This window comes from Oncorhynchus kisutch, linkage group LG19, assembly GCF_002021735.2.
Source record: "Oncorhynchus kisutch isolate 150728-3 linkage group LG19, Okis_V2, whole genome shotgun sequence".
Taxonomy (NCBI): domain Eukaryota; kingdom Metazoa; phylum Chordata; class Actinopteri; order Salmoniformes; family Salmonidae; genus Oncorhynchus; species Oncorhynchus kisutch.
Window position 1 is genome coordinate 54,241,906 of NC_034192.2, and position 16,446 is coordinate 54,258,351.

The following is a 16,446-nucleotide window of genomic DNA, read 5'->3' on the forward strand; positions in this document are numbered from 1 at the left end:
GAGGAGGCAGAGGAGAAGGGAGAGGAGGGGTGGTAGCGGTTCAGCTTCCTCTGGGGCAGGTCAGGTAGGTGGAGGGGGCTGAACCTCTCTCTCTCGTCATAACTAGGGGGGTCATCTGATGCGTAGAAACGCAGGTCATCTGCCCTCTGCGAGTGGTCGCTAGACAAGGATCTGTGTATGGGCTGCTGCGTGTGTATGTGGTGTGTGTTAACGGGAGCCTGTGTGTTTGTGGATACCGTGGCAGGTTGGTTTGTATTGTTGAAGGTAACCGGCATAGTTTGCTCCTGAGGGTATGCTGTTTTTGTTTTTGGATGCTGCAGGTGGTTGGTTATATCCACATCAGCTGACTGGCTTGAGTGTATGGCAGTGGAATTGGTAGGGACTTGGGCAGGATCTGGGGCAGCAGGGGCTTGGTTCGGAGCTGTGGCTGGAGCTGGGGCTGAGACTGTGAGGGTTGTGGGTCTCTGTGTGTAGCTGGGGGCCTCTCCTTGTCCCTGGGTTGAGGCCTCTGGTTGCTTTGGCCTTTCATTGGATGTCTCTGCGTCTACTGTTGTTGATGGTGGTTTGTGAGAGAAACTAGCGATGATTGTTGTTTTGGTAGGTGAAGGCCTGTAGCTAGACACTGTAGAAACGGATAACTTTTTATTGTAGTTAGACGCTGGGGTCGAATCATTCGATAGATGTCTGTGGATAGTCGTAGCTGAAGTTGATGGTTTATCATTGTTCACAGGTCTCTCCTCTTCTGTGTTCTGTTTGAAGGTTGATGTTGCTGCCTCCACTGATTTCTGCTGTGTTTCATTGGACGGTGAATTTGCATCTGTCGGTTTGAACTTTGGTTTCAGTGCCAGTGGCGGACCGTTGGCTATTGAGTGAACCTCTATAGTTTGCGGTCTGGTGTTTGACGTGATGTTCTTCTCTTGTTTATCTTGTTTATGTATTTCTTTGGACAATGACCTCACCTCGATCACTTGTGGTCGGTATCTTCTCATCAGTGCTGGTGAGCCTGGTAGCGAGCCTGGTAACTTAGGTGAGTAGGTTGATTTCTTCACCGTCTCTTTTTCAGCAGTGTCTTCCTGTGTTTTCTTCTGTGAGGGTGGTGGTGATGATGTTGTGTGTTGCTCTATGTCTCTGACCGTGGCTCTGACACTAACCCTCTCCTGATTCGAAGGGGTCCTAACACTGTCTTCCTTTTGAGCAGAGTCTCTTCGAAGCCTGGGAGAATTTGGGGCCGAATGGGTATGAGAGGAAGAGGCTGATGCATTGACGGAAGATGAGGAAAAGGACGAGGCTGAAGTTGACGCATTGACAGAGGTCGAGGAGAAGGATGAGGTTTCTTTCACAGTGCTTGAGGATGATACGGATGAGGCTGCTTTCACATAGGATGAAGAAGAGGACGAGTAAGTTCTCTGTCTGTGTGAGTCACTCGTACCCCCATCTGAGGATCCACGGGTCTGAAGAGGGATCTCTATTTGGTTGATATGTTTCCCTGGGACGCCTCCAACTCCACCCCCACCTTCACCCCCACCTCCACCCCCACCTTCACGCCCACCTCCACCCCCACCTCCACCCCCACCTCCACCCCCACCTTCACGCCCACTTCCACCCCCACCTTCACGCCCACCTCCACCCCCACCTCCACCCCCACCTTCACGCCCACTCCTTGTTATGGCCTCTGACACAGCCTCAGAGACCAAAGACCCAATATCTGCCTGGTAGCCCTTCTCCTTGACCAGTATGGACACAGAGTGGCTGGGGGTAGGGGTCTTGATGGGGACAGTGGAAGGTGGAGTGCCTAGAACTGGGGATGAAGCTGGTGCTGGAGGAGAAGCTGGGGCTGGCGAAGCTTTGGGACCAAGTGAGGGTGAGGAGGCCAGGGTTGGAGCTGGGGCTGGGAATGCTGGAGCTGGACCTGGGGAACAGGCAGGAACTAAGGCTGAGAATGACTTGGGCTTATTAGATCCATCCTGTAACACCAGAGAAGCACAAGACACTCTTCTGTCTTTACTGGGGAGTTTAGGGCTGCTGCCCAGCATAGGTGGCTTGGTATCTCTTCTCACCACTTCAGGTTTGTCACTAGCCTCTGATATACTTCGGTGTCTCCTGGTTACTCTCAGTGACTCTGTTTCACTGGGTTTCACCTTGGTGTTGCCTGGTTCTGTTTTGACAGTGTCCTTTACAGGGGTCTTGTGTTGGTTTGACTCTGTCTCTGTCACAGCTACTTCCTCTGTTGCGCAACTCTTAGGTGCTACATCAGAGAGGTTCCGGGGTCCTTTGGACACCTGCTGTAAAAAATCAGGCTTAGGTTCGCCTCTAGACGTTTCTCTGTCTGTTTTGTTGGACGTTGTTGTTGTTTTGTTTTTGTTTTCTCTCCAGCTGATAGCTTTGAATTCCATCTGCATCGGCTTTTCTTCTTCCTGGAGAGATATTGGGTCAGGTGGTAGCTTTTCTTCTTCCTGGAGAGATATTGGGTGAGGTGGTAGCTTTTCCTCTTCCTGGAGAGATATTGAGTGAGGTGGTAGCTTTTCCTCTTCCTGGAGAGATATTGGGTGAGGTGGTAGCTTTTCTTCTTTCTGGAGAGATATTGGGTGAGGTGGTAGCTTTTCTTCTTCCTGGAGAGATATTGGGTGAGGTGGTAGCTTTTCTTCTTCCTGGAGAGATATTGGGTCAGGTGGTAGTTTTTCCTCTTCCTGGAGAGATATTGGGTGAGGTGGTAGCTTTTCTTCTTTCTTCTCTTCTCTCCTTACTATTATCTCTTCATACCTCCCCTCTTTCCTTTCCACTCTGTCATCTTTCTTCTCTTCCCTCCTTTCCTCCTTCCTTTCTTCTTTTCTCTCCTCCCTCCTTTCCTGTCTCGGTTCCTCTCCCCTCTCCTCACTCCTCTCCTCCTTCTCTGGTGCTGGCATGGCCTTGAACGACAGGTTGTATGTGTTTTTCACCAGCCTTCTCACATCTCTCACTTTGTGCATGGGAGCTTTGGCTTTACTGTTCCTATTGGCATCCATATTCACTGTCTGTTCATTCATCTTGTTCAAGGTATTCACCCCCTTCTCTTCTTCTCTTGTTTCTCTATGTGAAGTCCCTATTCTCCTGTCTTCATCTCTGGTTTCTGTATGTGAAGTCTCCACTGTCCTGTCTTCTTCTGTTGTTTCTCTCTGACAAGTCTTCCCAGGGGAGGCAGTCTCGTGGTTACCCTCAGGTTTAGTTTCTATCTCGGGCAACAGTGAGATGTTGAGAGAAGAGGTTTTCTTTATCTCTGTAACAGGGCTGGGTTTCAGAGTGATCTCTGGTGTTTTGGACATGTAGGTGCTCTTGACGCTCGGATGTTTATGGTTTAAAGAGTCAGAGGGGTATTCCAGCTTTGTGTTTGTCATTCCTGCCTGCGTGCTGCTGGCTCGGGTGGCAGTGAGAACGCTGGTGTTCTGGGCATCTGCTGAGTCACCTGCCTGTCTGTAATCCCTCTCATCCCTCCATTTACTGTCATCCCTCTCATCCCTCCATTTACTGTCATGTGTCTGCTTACCCCCCATATTGGCATTCTTCTCTGTGGGTTTTTTACTCTCAAACGGGAACACCAGTTCAGACCTCATCTCTGGTTTGACCGGGTCAGTTCTCCAAGAGTTTGGGTTTCTGGCAGGAGACTCAGTTCTGTCGCTGTTTCTCTGAGGACAATTAGTAGTAGGGGGCTCAGATCTCATCCAAGGGCTAACATGGTTAGGGCTTCTGTTGCTGTGAGATTCAATTCTCTCGTTGCTTCTCCGAGGAAAGGTAACAGGAGCAAAATGTGCGTTGGGACTCATCTCAGGGGTTGTGCTGGTAGGTTCAGGCCTCTCGTTGCTTCTCTGAGGAAAGGTGACAGGAGCAAAATGTGCGTTGGGACTCATCTCAGGGGTTGTGCTGGTAGGTTCAGGCCTCTTGTTGCTTCGCTGTAGAGAAGTGGAGTCAGTATTAATAGTATGGTTCATTCGTCTAACACTGGATTTCACCCCGAAACTTCCATGTTGTCTGTTTACGTCAGTGTTTGGACTGGTCTCTCTTCTCACAGCCAGGTGCTCAGAATAAAAACTGTTTTGTGAGTTTATGCTGGAACTCAGATTCCGTGTCTCTGGTTTTGTGGGCTCTTTAAGGGTTGACGCCTCACTATCAGGGGGATGAGGGGTTTTGTCCTCAGAGGGGCTGAGGTCACCTCCTTCTCCTTCCTGGTCAGTTTGTTTACCAACATTCTGCATCTTCTTGGAGAGGATGTTGTTGATCAGGCAGGTTGCCATCTTGGTTTTGGTACATGTCTCGTCCAGGGACAAAGACTTCTGGAGCTTGCCATTCCTCTTGGTCTGCTCAGTCCTCTCGGTGGCAGGTTCAGGGCTGGGTTCCGGGCAGTAGGCTTCCTGCAAGGCCGGAGGAGTGCTGTGTTGTCTCTGCAACGTCTCTCTGCTGTGTCTCTTTAGAGAGGTACTGTCCATCGGAACAATAGAAGCCACAGGAGCCACAGGAACCATTACAGGACTAGGAACCATGATAGGACTACCATTGCTGTTCTCACCCATCTTCAGCTCGGCCGTATTCCTTCTCTTCAGCTGGATCTGTCTCTTGGGCACTCCTCTCCTCACCTTCTTGGGCTCCTCTCTCTCCACAGCCACGTCCACACACTCAAAGCTGCCCATCTCATATTTTTTGGATGAGTCCAGGTCGTCATGGGGTAGATAATAAGCCCCAGAGGAGGGCTGCTGCTGCTGGCGTGGGACTGGGAAGTCTTCATTGTCCAGCTGTGGAGCAGACCCTCTGAGGTCAGCATAGGCCAGCCAGGCTGCATTAGCCCCCGCTGGGCTGTCCTGGGTGGAGGGCTGGGAGGCTCCGGTGGAGGAGCGGTGGCTGGAGTTGTACATGTCCAGGTAGTCCACCTGAGGGGACCCAGAGGACAGGCTGCGGAAGGCCACGTCACTGAACCACTTCACCTCGTTGTCCTCCTCATCCAGCTTGCTGCCCATGCTGGAGCTGGAGCCGTTAACTGAGACGCATCCAGGAACGGAGCTCCCGAGCTGGGGTATCGCAGGCTTGTACTTGGGCTGGGGCTGAATCTTCTTGGTGGATCCCGATCCACCTCCTCTGGCTGTCTCTGGCTGGGAGCTTTGTGCAGCTCTGTGCAGTATACCGTGTTGTTGCTGTTGTAGCTGTTGTATCTGCTGTAGTCTGGTGGTGAGCAACCTCTCTGAATAGGAGCAAGCGGCTGGCATTCCCTGTCGACTCTCTCTGCTTGTGGGAGCTGCGTTGCGGCTTGCAGGCCCTTTTCTATTCCTGACACTGAATGACAGGTCAACCTGTTCCCCCTTGTAACTGGCCTCCTCCTGCCTTCCCTCCCCCTTTCCAGGCACCTGCTCCTCCCCCTGTCTCTGCGCTTGCCACTCCCTCTCCATTGCCCTCTCCTTTTCTTCCTCCCTGTGTCTCTGCCTTTTCTCTCTCTCCCTCTCTCTTTCCCTCTCTTCCTCCCTTTGCCACTCCCTCTCTCTTTCACCCTCCTCCTCCCTCTGCCTCTCCATCTTTCTTTCCCTCTCCTCCTTCTCCCTTATCTCCATCTCTCTGTTCCTTTCTCTTTCCCTCTGCGTCTCTCTATCCCTCTCTTGCATCTCCCACAACATCTCCCTCTCCTCCTCCTCATCTCTCTCCCTCTCCTCCTCCTCCTCCTCCTCCTCATCTCTCTCCCTCTCCCTTTCCAGGTGTGATTGGCTGTCATTGGCCCGGGTGTTACTGTCAACAGATGAAAAAGTGGGGCTTCCCCTGGATGTCACAGCCTCTGTGACAGACTCCATCATGTTCTCAGACTCCATTATGACCTCAATGGCCTGGGTCTCAGGGGGTCTGTGATTCCTGTTTCCCCAGTGGCCATGTGGCCTCCCAGGGACCGGGGATAGGATGTGTACTGGAGTGAACCTGGTGAGGGGAGGAGAAGGGGTGTCTTCCTTACCCATAAGATGAGCCATGTCTGCTTCAGTTTGCCTCTCTATGGTTTTATTCCTAGAGTTGGGTGAGGTTTCTCTACATGGGTGCTCAGGTGTAGGAGACTTGTGTGAGGGGTTGCTGCTGTCACTAAGGTCAGGGGTTAGAGATGAGACTAGATGTTTAGGCTCCAGATCTTCCAGTCTCTGGACAGGTGAGTTGCCTGTAACCCCGTGGTCAGGTGAAAGGGAGGGGCTCCTTCCTCTAGAAGAAACAGTGGTATCAGGTGAGATGGGTCTGATTTCAGGTGTGAAGTTTCTGATTTCAGGTGTGATGTTTATGATCTCAGGTGAGTGGGCAGGGAACTTGTAGGGGACTGGGATTTCTCCTAGTACAGGTGAAGAGGTGGTCTCTCTACTCTCTTCAGTAGGTGATGCTTCCCTGAAGTCGTGAGAAAGGTGATTACCCAAGGGGTTTGAGGTGCCGTTAGTAATGAGTCTGTCTGATAGGCCACCAACACGCCTCTCACGTATGCCAGGTGAAGCCCTGCGTTCAGGTGTGTGGCCAGGACTCTTTACTCCAGGTGAAGCCCTGCGTTCAGGTGAGGGGCCAGGACTCTTTACTCCAGGTGAGCCAGGTGAAGCCCTGCGTTCAGGTGAGGGGCCAGGACTCTTTATTCCAGGTGAGCCAGGTGAAGCCCTGCGTTCAGGTGAGGGGCCAGGACTCTTTATTCCAGGTGAGCCAGGTGAAGCCCTGTATTCAGGTGAGGGGCCAGGACTCTTTACTCCAGGTGAGCCAGGTGAAGCCCTGCGTTCAGGTGAGTGGGCAGGATTCTTTACTCCAGGTGAAGCCCTGCATTCAGGTGAGGGGCCAGGATTCTTTACTCCAGGTGAAGCCCTGCATTCAGGTGAGGGACCAGGACTCTTTACTCCAGGTGAGTCGGCTGAAGTGTTTAGCGCAGATGAGGAGCGAGCAGCTTCCACTCCAGTTGAGGGGGCTGTGTACCCGGGCAGAGGTGAAGGGGTTTTATATGTTGGATAAGGTGAGACAGTTTGACTCTTCGGGGGTGAAGGGGTTTTATACTCAGGTGAGAGGTTTTTATATCTGGGTGGCTGTGGTGATGCAGCTATTTCTCTAGTCTCAGGAGGATGTAGGATAGAGCTGTATATCCCTGTAATCTCAGGTGAGGAGTTGGTACCTCTGCTTCCAGGTGAGGAACCTCTACCTATGGAGTCAGGTGAGAGACGGTTCCATCTGTTCTCTTCGGTAGGGGTGGTGCTCTTCCTCTCAGGTGACAGGTGTGTTCTGCCTTGTGGCTCAGCTGAGCGGAGGAGACCATTGATCTCAGGTGTTGACACCAAGACCCTGGCTTCTGGGGAGAGGATGGAGTAGGTGATACCTGAGACCTGAGTGGAGGAGGAGTTGAACCGAGGGTCCAGGGACTTGGCCTTTACCTGTCCAGATACCTCAGGTGTGAGGTCTCTTCTCTCGATCTCAGGTGTGGAGGATGTGATTCTGATCACAGGTGACTGCGCTGAGCTCCTGGGTTTTATAGGGGGGCTGGCATACCTTACTTCAGGTGAGGGGGTTCTTGATAGGGTCCTATCATAGCGTGTTTCAGGTGAGGGGGTTCTTGATGGGGTTCTATAGTACCTTGTTTCAGGTGAGGGGGTTCTTGATAGGGTTCTATAGTACCTTGTTTCAGGTGAGGGGGTTCTTGATAGGGTTCTATAGTACCTTGTTTCAGGTGAGGGGGTTCTTGAGGACGTTTTTGTCCAGGTGTCTGAGGATGAGGAGGAACCTGAGTGGTATGAGCTAGTTGAGGAGGATAGATCTGATTTCAAATCAGGTGTGAGACTCGTTGACCTGAGTAGTTCAGAACTAGATGTGATACTAGCTAAACTGACTTCAGTTGTGACACTGGCTGACCTGAGTTCAGTTGGGACACTGAGCAGACTGAGTTCAGGTGTTACACTGGTTGATCTCAATTCAAGTGTGATTCTGGCTGATCTGAGTTCAGGTGTGGTACTGGTAGACCTGAGCTCAGGTGAGGAGGTGACAGGTGTAGGAGGGGTGTACCTGGGGGCAGGTGTTGAGATGGTGCTCTGGGCTTCCTCTGAGGAGCTCAGGTCTCTCTCTGCAGGGGACAGGTGAGGTATCAGCACAGGTGTACTGATGGAATCCACTAACTCAGGTGTACTGATGGAGTCCACTAACTCAGGTGTACTGATGGAGTCCACTAACTCAGGTGTACTGATGGAGTCCACTAACTCAGGTGTACTGATGGAGTCCTCGAACTCAGGTGTACTGATGGAGTCCTCTAATTCAGGTGTACTGATGGAGTCCACTAACTCAGGTGTACTGATGGAGTCCACTAATTCAGGTGTACTGATGGAGTCCTCTAACTCAGGTGTACTGATGGAGTCCACTAACTCAGGTGTACTGATGGAGTCCACTAATTCAGGTGTACTGATGCAGTCCACTAACTCAAGTGTACTGATGGAGTCCACTAATTCAGGTGTACTGATGGAGTCCACTAATTCAGGTGTACTGATGGAGTCCACTAACTCAGGTGTACTGATGGAGTCCACTAATTCAGGTGTACTGATGGAGTCCACTAATTCAGGTGTACTGATGGAGTCCACTAACTCAGGTGTACTGATGGTGTCCACTAACTCAGGTGTACTGATGGAGTCCACTAACTCAGGTGTACTGATGGTGTCCACTAACTCAGGTGTACTGATGGAGTCCACTAACTCAGGTGTACTGACGGAATCCTTTAACTCAGATGTACTAACAGAGTCCTCTAATTTAGCTGAACTGACAGTGTCCTCTATGTCAGGTGTACTGATGGAGTCCACTAACTCAGGTGTACTGACAGAGTCTTCTAACTTAGGTGTTATGGCTCTAACCCTAGGTTCAAATGACACTATGTAATCAGGTGAAAAAGGGTTGGCAATTAACTCAGGCGAGGGGCTGATGTTCCTTGGTTCAGGTAAGCACTGAGCTACTCTGGTCTCAGGTAAAGACCGATCTGTATCGTCAGGTGAAGAGGCTGTACCTCTGACCCCATGTGAGACAGCTCTGTCTCTGGCCTCAAAGGAATGCACAGGGACCACGGATTCAGATGAAGGGCTGGAGTACCTATTCTGTGGTTTAGGTGACAAGTGGGTTTCTCTACACTGTGGTGAGGGGGCAGGTAAACGCTGGACCACTGATGAAGCTGAACCTCTACCTTCAGGGATAGGTGTTGTGGTGTTACTGTAGCCAGGTGAAGGTGTTGTGGTGTTACTGTAACCAGGTGAAGGTGTTGTGGTGTTACTGTAGCCAGGTGAATGTGTTGTAGTGTTACTGTAGCCAGGTGAAGGTGTTGTTGTGTTACTATAGCCAGGTGAAGATGTTGTATTGTGACTGTAGCCAGGTGAAGGTGTTGTAGTGTTACTGTAGCCAGGTGAAGGTGTTGTGGTGTTACTGTAGCCAGGTGAAGGTGTTGTAGTGTTACTGTAGCCAGGTGAAGGTGTTGTAGTGTTACTGTAGCCAGGTGAAGGTGTTGTAGTGTTACTGTAGCCAGGTGAAGGTGTTGTAGTATTACTGTAGCCAGGTGAAGGTGTTGTGGTGTTACTGTAGCCAGGTGAAGGTGTTGTGGTGTTACTGTAGCCAGGTGAAGGTGTTGTGGTGTTACTGTAGCCAGGTGAAGGTGTTGTGGTGTTACTGTAGCCAGGTGAAGGTGTTGTGGTGTTACTGTAGCCAGGTGAAGGTGTTGTAGTATTACTGTAGCCAGGTGAAGGTGTTGTAGTATTACTGTAGCCAGGTGAAGGTGTTGTAGTATTACTGTAGCCAGGTGAAGGTGTTGTAGTATTACTGTAGCCAGGTGAAGGTGTTGTAGTATTACTGTAGCCAGGTGAAGATGTTGTAGTGTTACTGTAGCCAGGTGAAGGTGGTGTAGTGTTACTGTAGCCAGGTGAAGGTGTTGTAGTATTAAAGGTAAGGCTAGGCACGTCAGGTGAGGAGTCATCTGTCCTCCATCCAGGTGTTGGTGCTGTGTTTCCTTGTTCTAGTGTTGGACTGATGTTCTTAGATGATGCTGAGTTGTTTAGTGCAGTAGCTAATGCTCCTGACTCCCAGCCTTCAGATAAATTATAATTATTCTCCCTCTGCGTTGGAGGACTGAGCTTCTCTGTAGAATCCTCAAATCTCTCTGGTGCTGTGTGGTAAGAACTTGTCGAGTCGTTCAGCTCATCCACCACGCAGGGCAACACTGGGGGCAACTCTGAGTTCTGCCCTGGCTCTGCCGCCTCCCTCCTGGGTGGGGGGATGGGAGGGTGGACGAAGGCCCCTGTAGCTGGGCTACTGGAGAGTGACTCACAGTCGTCCCCAAAGATGTCACAGAGGCAGGTGGTCTCAGAGATGGCTGAGCGTTGGCTGGGGATGTTGGTGATGTCGAAGATCTCCACGTGGTTCGGGGTTCCGTCACGGTGGCGCAGAGAGAAGACGCGAGGAGCGCTGCTGCGGAGGAAGGAGTAGCTGTCCCCCCGTAGGGTCCAGCTGTCCATCTCTACACCACTCAGGACTCACAGGGGACCAGCCAATTTCTCCTGTGGTGTGTGTGTGTGTGTGTGTGTGTGTGTGTATGTTTGTGTGTGTGTATGCAAGGGAAGGGGGGGGGGGGGCAGAGATACACAGTTTTGTTTTGTTTTCAAAGTAGCATTACCAACGTACTCACATACACTAGTAATTATCATACAAGTTACAAGTTATTCTGGTGAATGTGTAATTGAGAGGATACACATACAAACATTCATAGCATAATTTGAACTCATTTTGCCATCTTAATCATTCCATGAGGCCAATGAGGCCCTAATCATTCAAATGTCACACTAACTTACCGGCTAACCAGTAAGTTAACTTAGTCATGTGTCTCAGAGAAACAGGCATGCACACATAGGTGTCTGGTTGAACATATGTATAGATATATGGGTATCTGTATAATTTGAAATAGCCTACACATTTTAAAGTAATAACTAACTTTAGTAGAAAATAGCAATGAATGATTGATTCATCAAAGCGTAATAACATTGTCATTCAGTATTTTTAGCATTAGGACTTAGCAATTAGCATTGTTCAACCATAGAAGTTCATTCAGGCATGTGCTCTGCTAACAGCTAGCATAGATCTCTGTCGCACATGCTTCTTTTACAATAAAATGAAAATGAACTTCTTTCTGCAAGCATGTTGTAAAGTAATCAAGAGATACAGGCAATGAAGAGTAATAATAGGCTACATCCTAAAAAGGTAGCGGTACATAAACATTTTAGCTCTGTTTCATACATACCTTGTATCTAGTTGTATCTAGTTGTATCTAGTCTCCTCATTGCCATGCCTTGTGGCTGCACTCAGCTAGCTCACTCCCTCTCAGTATGTGTGTCACAGAGATACTTCAGAGAAAGCCAGAGGGATCGCTACTGTACCTTTGGCTGGAGATGTCTGGGGTTCTCCCTTCTTCTGTGTAACTCCCCTCATTCATTCCACTGCCTCTATTCCACCGTCTAGTCAGTCCAGTCAGTCCAGCAATACTGCTATATAACTACTGCCTCCACCTTCAACATTATAGAGCTTCTGTTTCTGCTGCTGCAATACTGTGCTCTACCTTAACCCAGTACAGCCCAGTACAGTCTAGTACAGCCCAGTACAGCCCAGTAAAGTATAGCCCAGTACTGCCCAGTAAAGTACAGCCCAGTACAGTGCAGCTCAGCCTGAGCTGGTCTGAGCACAGACACTTCATAGACTCATAGACTCCAGCTGAATTATAAAGAGACACTTATGAAAAGAGCAACAGGAGAGCCACCACTCTCTCTGCCCCTCTCTCTGCCCCTCTCTCAGCCCCCTCTCTCTGCCCCTCTCTCGGCCACTCTCTCCGCCCCTCCCCTCCGAAACAACTCAAGGATAAGGAATTGATGAGTCCAACCTTGATTTCTTAAATTGTTCCCCTCTCTCTAACAGGCTGGGGCTGGGGGTTTTGGTTTGGCAGCAGCTACCCTGTCTGATTCCGGTAGAGGGGAGGGGAGTAATAGTTAGCAGCAGGTGCTGTTCCAGCCAGGATGGATGCCTCTGGAATCTGACAGCTCAGTCACAGGGTCCTGGGTTATATATAGACCCACACTACCAGGAGGAGATGGTAGGGTACGTTTAGCTGCCTGGGGCCCAAAGTGACGGGACAGAGGGGATAGAGAGTAGAGAGGAAATGGAAGAGATGGGAGAGGAATAGAGAAAGGAAAGAGAGGGGAGAAGAAGAGGGAATGGGAAGAGGGGAGAAGAAGAGGGAATGGGAAGAGAGGGGAGAAGAAGAGGGAATGGGAAGAGAGGGGAGAAGAAGAGGGAATGGGAAGAGAGGGGAGAAGAAGAGGGAATGGAAAGAGAGGGGAGAAGAAGAGGGAATGGGAAGAGGGGAGAAGAAGAGGGAATGGGAAGAGGGGAGAAGAAGAGGGAATGGAAAGAGAGGGGAGAAGAAGAGGGAATGGGAAGTGAGGGGAGAAGTAGAGGGAATGGGAAGAGAGGGGAGAAGAAGAGGGAAAGGGAAGAGAGGGGAGAAGAAGAGAGAATGGGAAGAGAGGGGAGAAGAAGAGGGAATGGGAAGAGAGGGGAGAAGAAGAGGGAATGAAAGAGAGGGGAGAAGAAGAGGGAATGGGAAGAGAGGGGAGAAGAAGAGGGAATGGGAAGAGAGGGGAGAAGTAGAGAGAATGGGAAGAGAGGGGAGAAGTAGAGAGAATGGGAAGAGAGGGAAGGAGAAGAGGGAAAGGGAGGGGGGGAAGGAGAAGAGGGAATGGGAAGAGGGGGGAGAAGTAGAGGGAATGGGAAGAGAGGGATGGAGAAGAGAGAATGGGAAGAGAGGGGAGAGGAATGGGAAGAGAGGGAAGAGGAATGGGAAGAGAGGGGAGAAAAATGGGAAGAGAGGGGAGAGGAATGTTTGGCCCTGTCCGGGGGTGTCCTCGGATGGGGCCACAGTGTCTCCTGACCCCTCCTGTCTCAGCCTCCAGTATTTATGCTGCAGTAGTTTGTGTCGGGGGGCTGGGGTCAGTTTGTTATATCTGGAGTACTTCTCCTGTCCTATTCGGTGTCCTGTGTGAATCTAAGTGTGCGTTCTCTAATTCTCTCCTTCTCTCTTTCTTTCTCTCTCTCGGAGGACCTGAGCCCTAGGACCATGCCCCAGGACTACCTGACATGATGACTCCTTGCTGTCCCCAGTCCACCTGGCCATGCTGCTGTTCCAGTTTCAACTGACCTGAGCCCTAGGACCATGCCCCAGGACTACCTGACATGATGACTCCTTGCTGTCCCCAGTCTACCTGGCCATGCTGCTGCTCCAGTTTCAACTTCCACCTGACTGTGCTGCTGCTCTAGTTTCAACTGTTCTGCCTTATTATTATTCGACCATGCTGGTCATTTATGAACATTGAACATCTTGACCATGTTCTGTTATAATCTCCACCCGGCACAGCCAGAAGAGGACTGGCCACCCCACATAGCCTGGTTCCTCTCTAGGTTTCTTCCTAGGTATTGGCCTTTCTAGGGAGTTTTTCCTAGCCACTGTGCTTCTCCACCTGCATTGCTTGCTGTTTGGGGTTTTAGGCTGGGTTTCTGTACAGCACTTTGAGATATCAGCTGATGTACGAAGGGCTATATAAATAAATTTGATTTGATTTGATTTGAATGGGAAGAGAGGGGGGAGGAATGGGAAGAGAGGGGGATACAAAATGGCTACCTGGCCTACTAGACTCTTTGGTGTTTCAGGATGTTGGGAGTGAGTGGTGTGTGTGTGTGTGTGTGTGTGTGTGTGTGTGTGTGTGTGTGTGTGTGTGTGTGTGTGTGTGTGTGTGTGTGTGTGTGTGTGTGTGTGTGTGTGTGTGTGTGTGTGTGTATGTGTGTGTGTGTGTGTGTGTGTGTGTGTGTGTGTGTGCGCGCGCATGTGGGATGTGCGAGAGAGAGGTGAGAGGAAGTTTGTAGCCTCAAATGACTGGTTGGGTGTCAGCCAGCCAGGTCAAGGGTTAAAATTGCAGACCACCCAATGGCCGCTGTGTCACAGGCAGGCATCTTATGCACTGTGTTTGTGTGTTAGTGAGACCGTTTGGTTAACATTAACTACAGTACGTTCACATGGTGTGTTTAGGTTCACATGTTACACTACATGTTCAGCTGTCTGTTGCTGCTTTGCTTGGAAACCCAAGTCAATAACACCCCTCATGAGGTATTTCAGTTTTGAGGTTTAAGTTGTGGCCAGTGAGAGTTTTTACTTGGGAAGGTTCTACTCGTAGCTAGAGAGAATGTATAACAAGGTGTGTGTGAGTGTGTGGTCTGCCTGTTCTGTCATGTTGGGGACAATCAGTGGTCCCTCTGGGACTCACCCAATAAAGCACTGTCCTCTTATTGATTCAGCACAGCCAGTAGAAACTCCTTGATCGCTGGTCTCATTCAAGACAACATAATGACAGTGGGCTTTAGTATGAAAAGGCACCCTAGTCCTTATATAGTGTACTACTTTTGACCAGAGCCTTTTCCAAAGTAGTGCACATATTTTGACCACAGCCTGTTCCATAGTAGTGCACTAATTTTGATCAGAGCCTGTTCCAAAGTACATAGTGACTGAGGGAGCATTATAGCAGTATAGCAGTAACATTATGTCAGGGGGCAGAGAGATCTCATTCCCCTGGACATCTGGGCAGACTCAGTCTCTAACCACAGGCCTATGATCAGTTTACTCTTCATCAGCTATGGACTTAAACATTAGGATGCAAGTGCAACTGATCCTAGATCATCACTTAAGTATAAGCGGCGATGTCATCCTACACCCCTAGCTATCCTCTCCAGCTATAATTTTATTCTGGACCAGCGACCTCAGCAGACAGACAGCCAGGAGACAGCAGTTGGTTTGGTTGCCATGGTTTGTCAGATTCTCCTACAGTAAACTGGCCTACATTATTTTATGACACGTTATAAATACACGTAGATATCACCAGGCAGAAGTTACACATAGTGTTAGAGAACAGTGAACTCCTGTCACTATCCGACACAACATGGGAGGAACAGTGAGCTCCTGTCACTATCAGACACAACATGGGAGGAACAGTGAGCTCCTGTCACTATCCGACACAACATGGGAGGAACAGTGAACCACTGTCACTATCAGACACAACATGGGAGGAACAGTGAACCACTGTCACTATCAGACACAACATGGGAGGAACAGTGAACCACTGTCACTATCAGACACAACATGGGAGGAACAGTGAACCACTGTCACTATCAGACACAACATGGGAGGAACAGTGAACCACTGTCACTATCAGACACAACATGGGAGAAACAGTGAACTCCTGTCACTATCAGACACAACATGGGAGGAACAGTGAACCACTGTCACTATCAGACACAACATGGGAGGAACAGTGAACTCCTGTCACTATCAGACACAACATGGGAGGAACGGTGAACCACTGTCACTATCCGTCACAACATGGGAGGAACAGTGAACCACTGTCACTATCAGACACAACATGGGAGGAACAGTGAGCCACTGTCACTATCAGACACAACATGGGAGGAACAGTGAGCTCCTGTCACTATCAGACACAACATGGGAGGAACAGTGAGCTCCTGTCACTATCAGACACAACATGGGAGGAACAGTGAACCACTGTCACTATGAGACACAACATGGGAGGAACAGTGAACCACTGTCACTATCAGACACAACATGGGAGGAACAGTGAACCACTGTCACTATCAGACACAACATGGGAGGAACAGTGAACCACTGTCACTATCAGACACAACATGGGAGGAACAGTGAACCACTGTCACTATCCGACACAACATGGGAGGAACAGTGAACCACTGTCACTATCAGACACAACATGGGAGGAACAGTGAGCTCCTGTCACTATCAGACACAACATGGGAGGAACAGTGAGCTCCTGTCACTATCAGACACAACATGGGAGGATCAGTGAACCACTGTCACTATCAGACACAACATGGGAGGAACAGTGTACCACTGTCACTATCAGACACAACATGGGAGGGAAATTGTGAGCCAGATAACTGTTTCCCCCTCAGACAGTAAACTCATATGGCTGTGTTTATTTCCTGTGCTCCTATCTTTGGGTTGTGATGCTAAACCAAGGCCAAGTCTCATGAGAGGGTATTTTAGAACCAACCAACCCCTTAGTGTTCATGACAAACAGGACTGAATAGAGGGTATTTAAGGACAAACCAACCCCTTAGTGTTCATGACAAACAGGACTGAATAGAGGGTATTTAAGGACAAACCAACCCCTTAGTGTTCATGACAAACAGGACTGAATAGAGGGTATTTAAGGACAAACCAACCCCTTAGTGTTCATGACAAACAGGACTGAATAGAGGGTATTTTAGAACCAACCAACCCCTTAGTGTTCATGACAAACAGGACTGAATAGAGGGTATTTAAGGACAAACCAACCCCTTAGTGTTCATGACAAACAG

The 16,446-nt window shown here is 49.7% G+C and overlaps 1 protein-coding gene across 1 annotated transcript; it reads right to left on the bottom strand.

Annotated features, from left to right (window-relative positions):
• Positions 1–1,120: 1,120 nt before the first annotated feature.
• On the bottom strand, positions 1,121–11,851 carry LOC116354978 (mucin-2). Its single transcript, XM_031797257.1, has 6 exons — positions 11,261–11,851; positions 5,596–10,523; positions 4,041–5,184; positions 2,876–3,923; positions 1,610–1,909; positions 1,121–1,212 (listed from the first exon to the last, which is right to left on the bottom strand). Exons 2-6 carry the CDS (start codon positions 10,479–10,481, stop codon positions 1,121–1,123), a joined length of 7,470 nt encoding a protein of 2,489 aa, XP_031653117.1. The 5' UTR covers positions 10,482–10,523; positions 11,261–11,851.
• Positions 11,852–16,446: the final 4,595 nt, after the last annotated feature.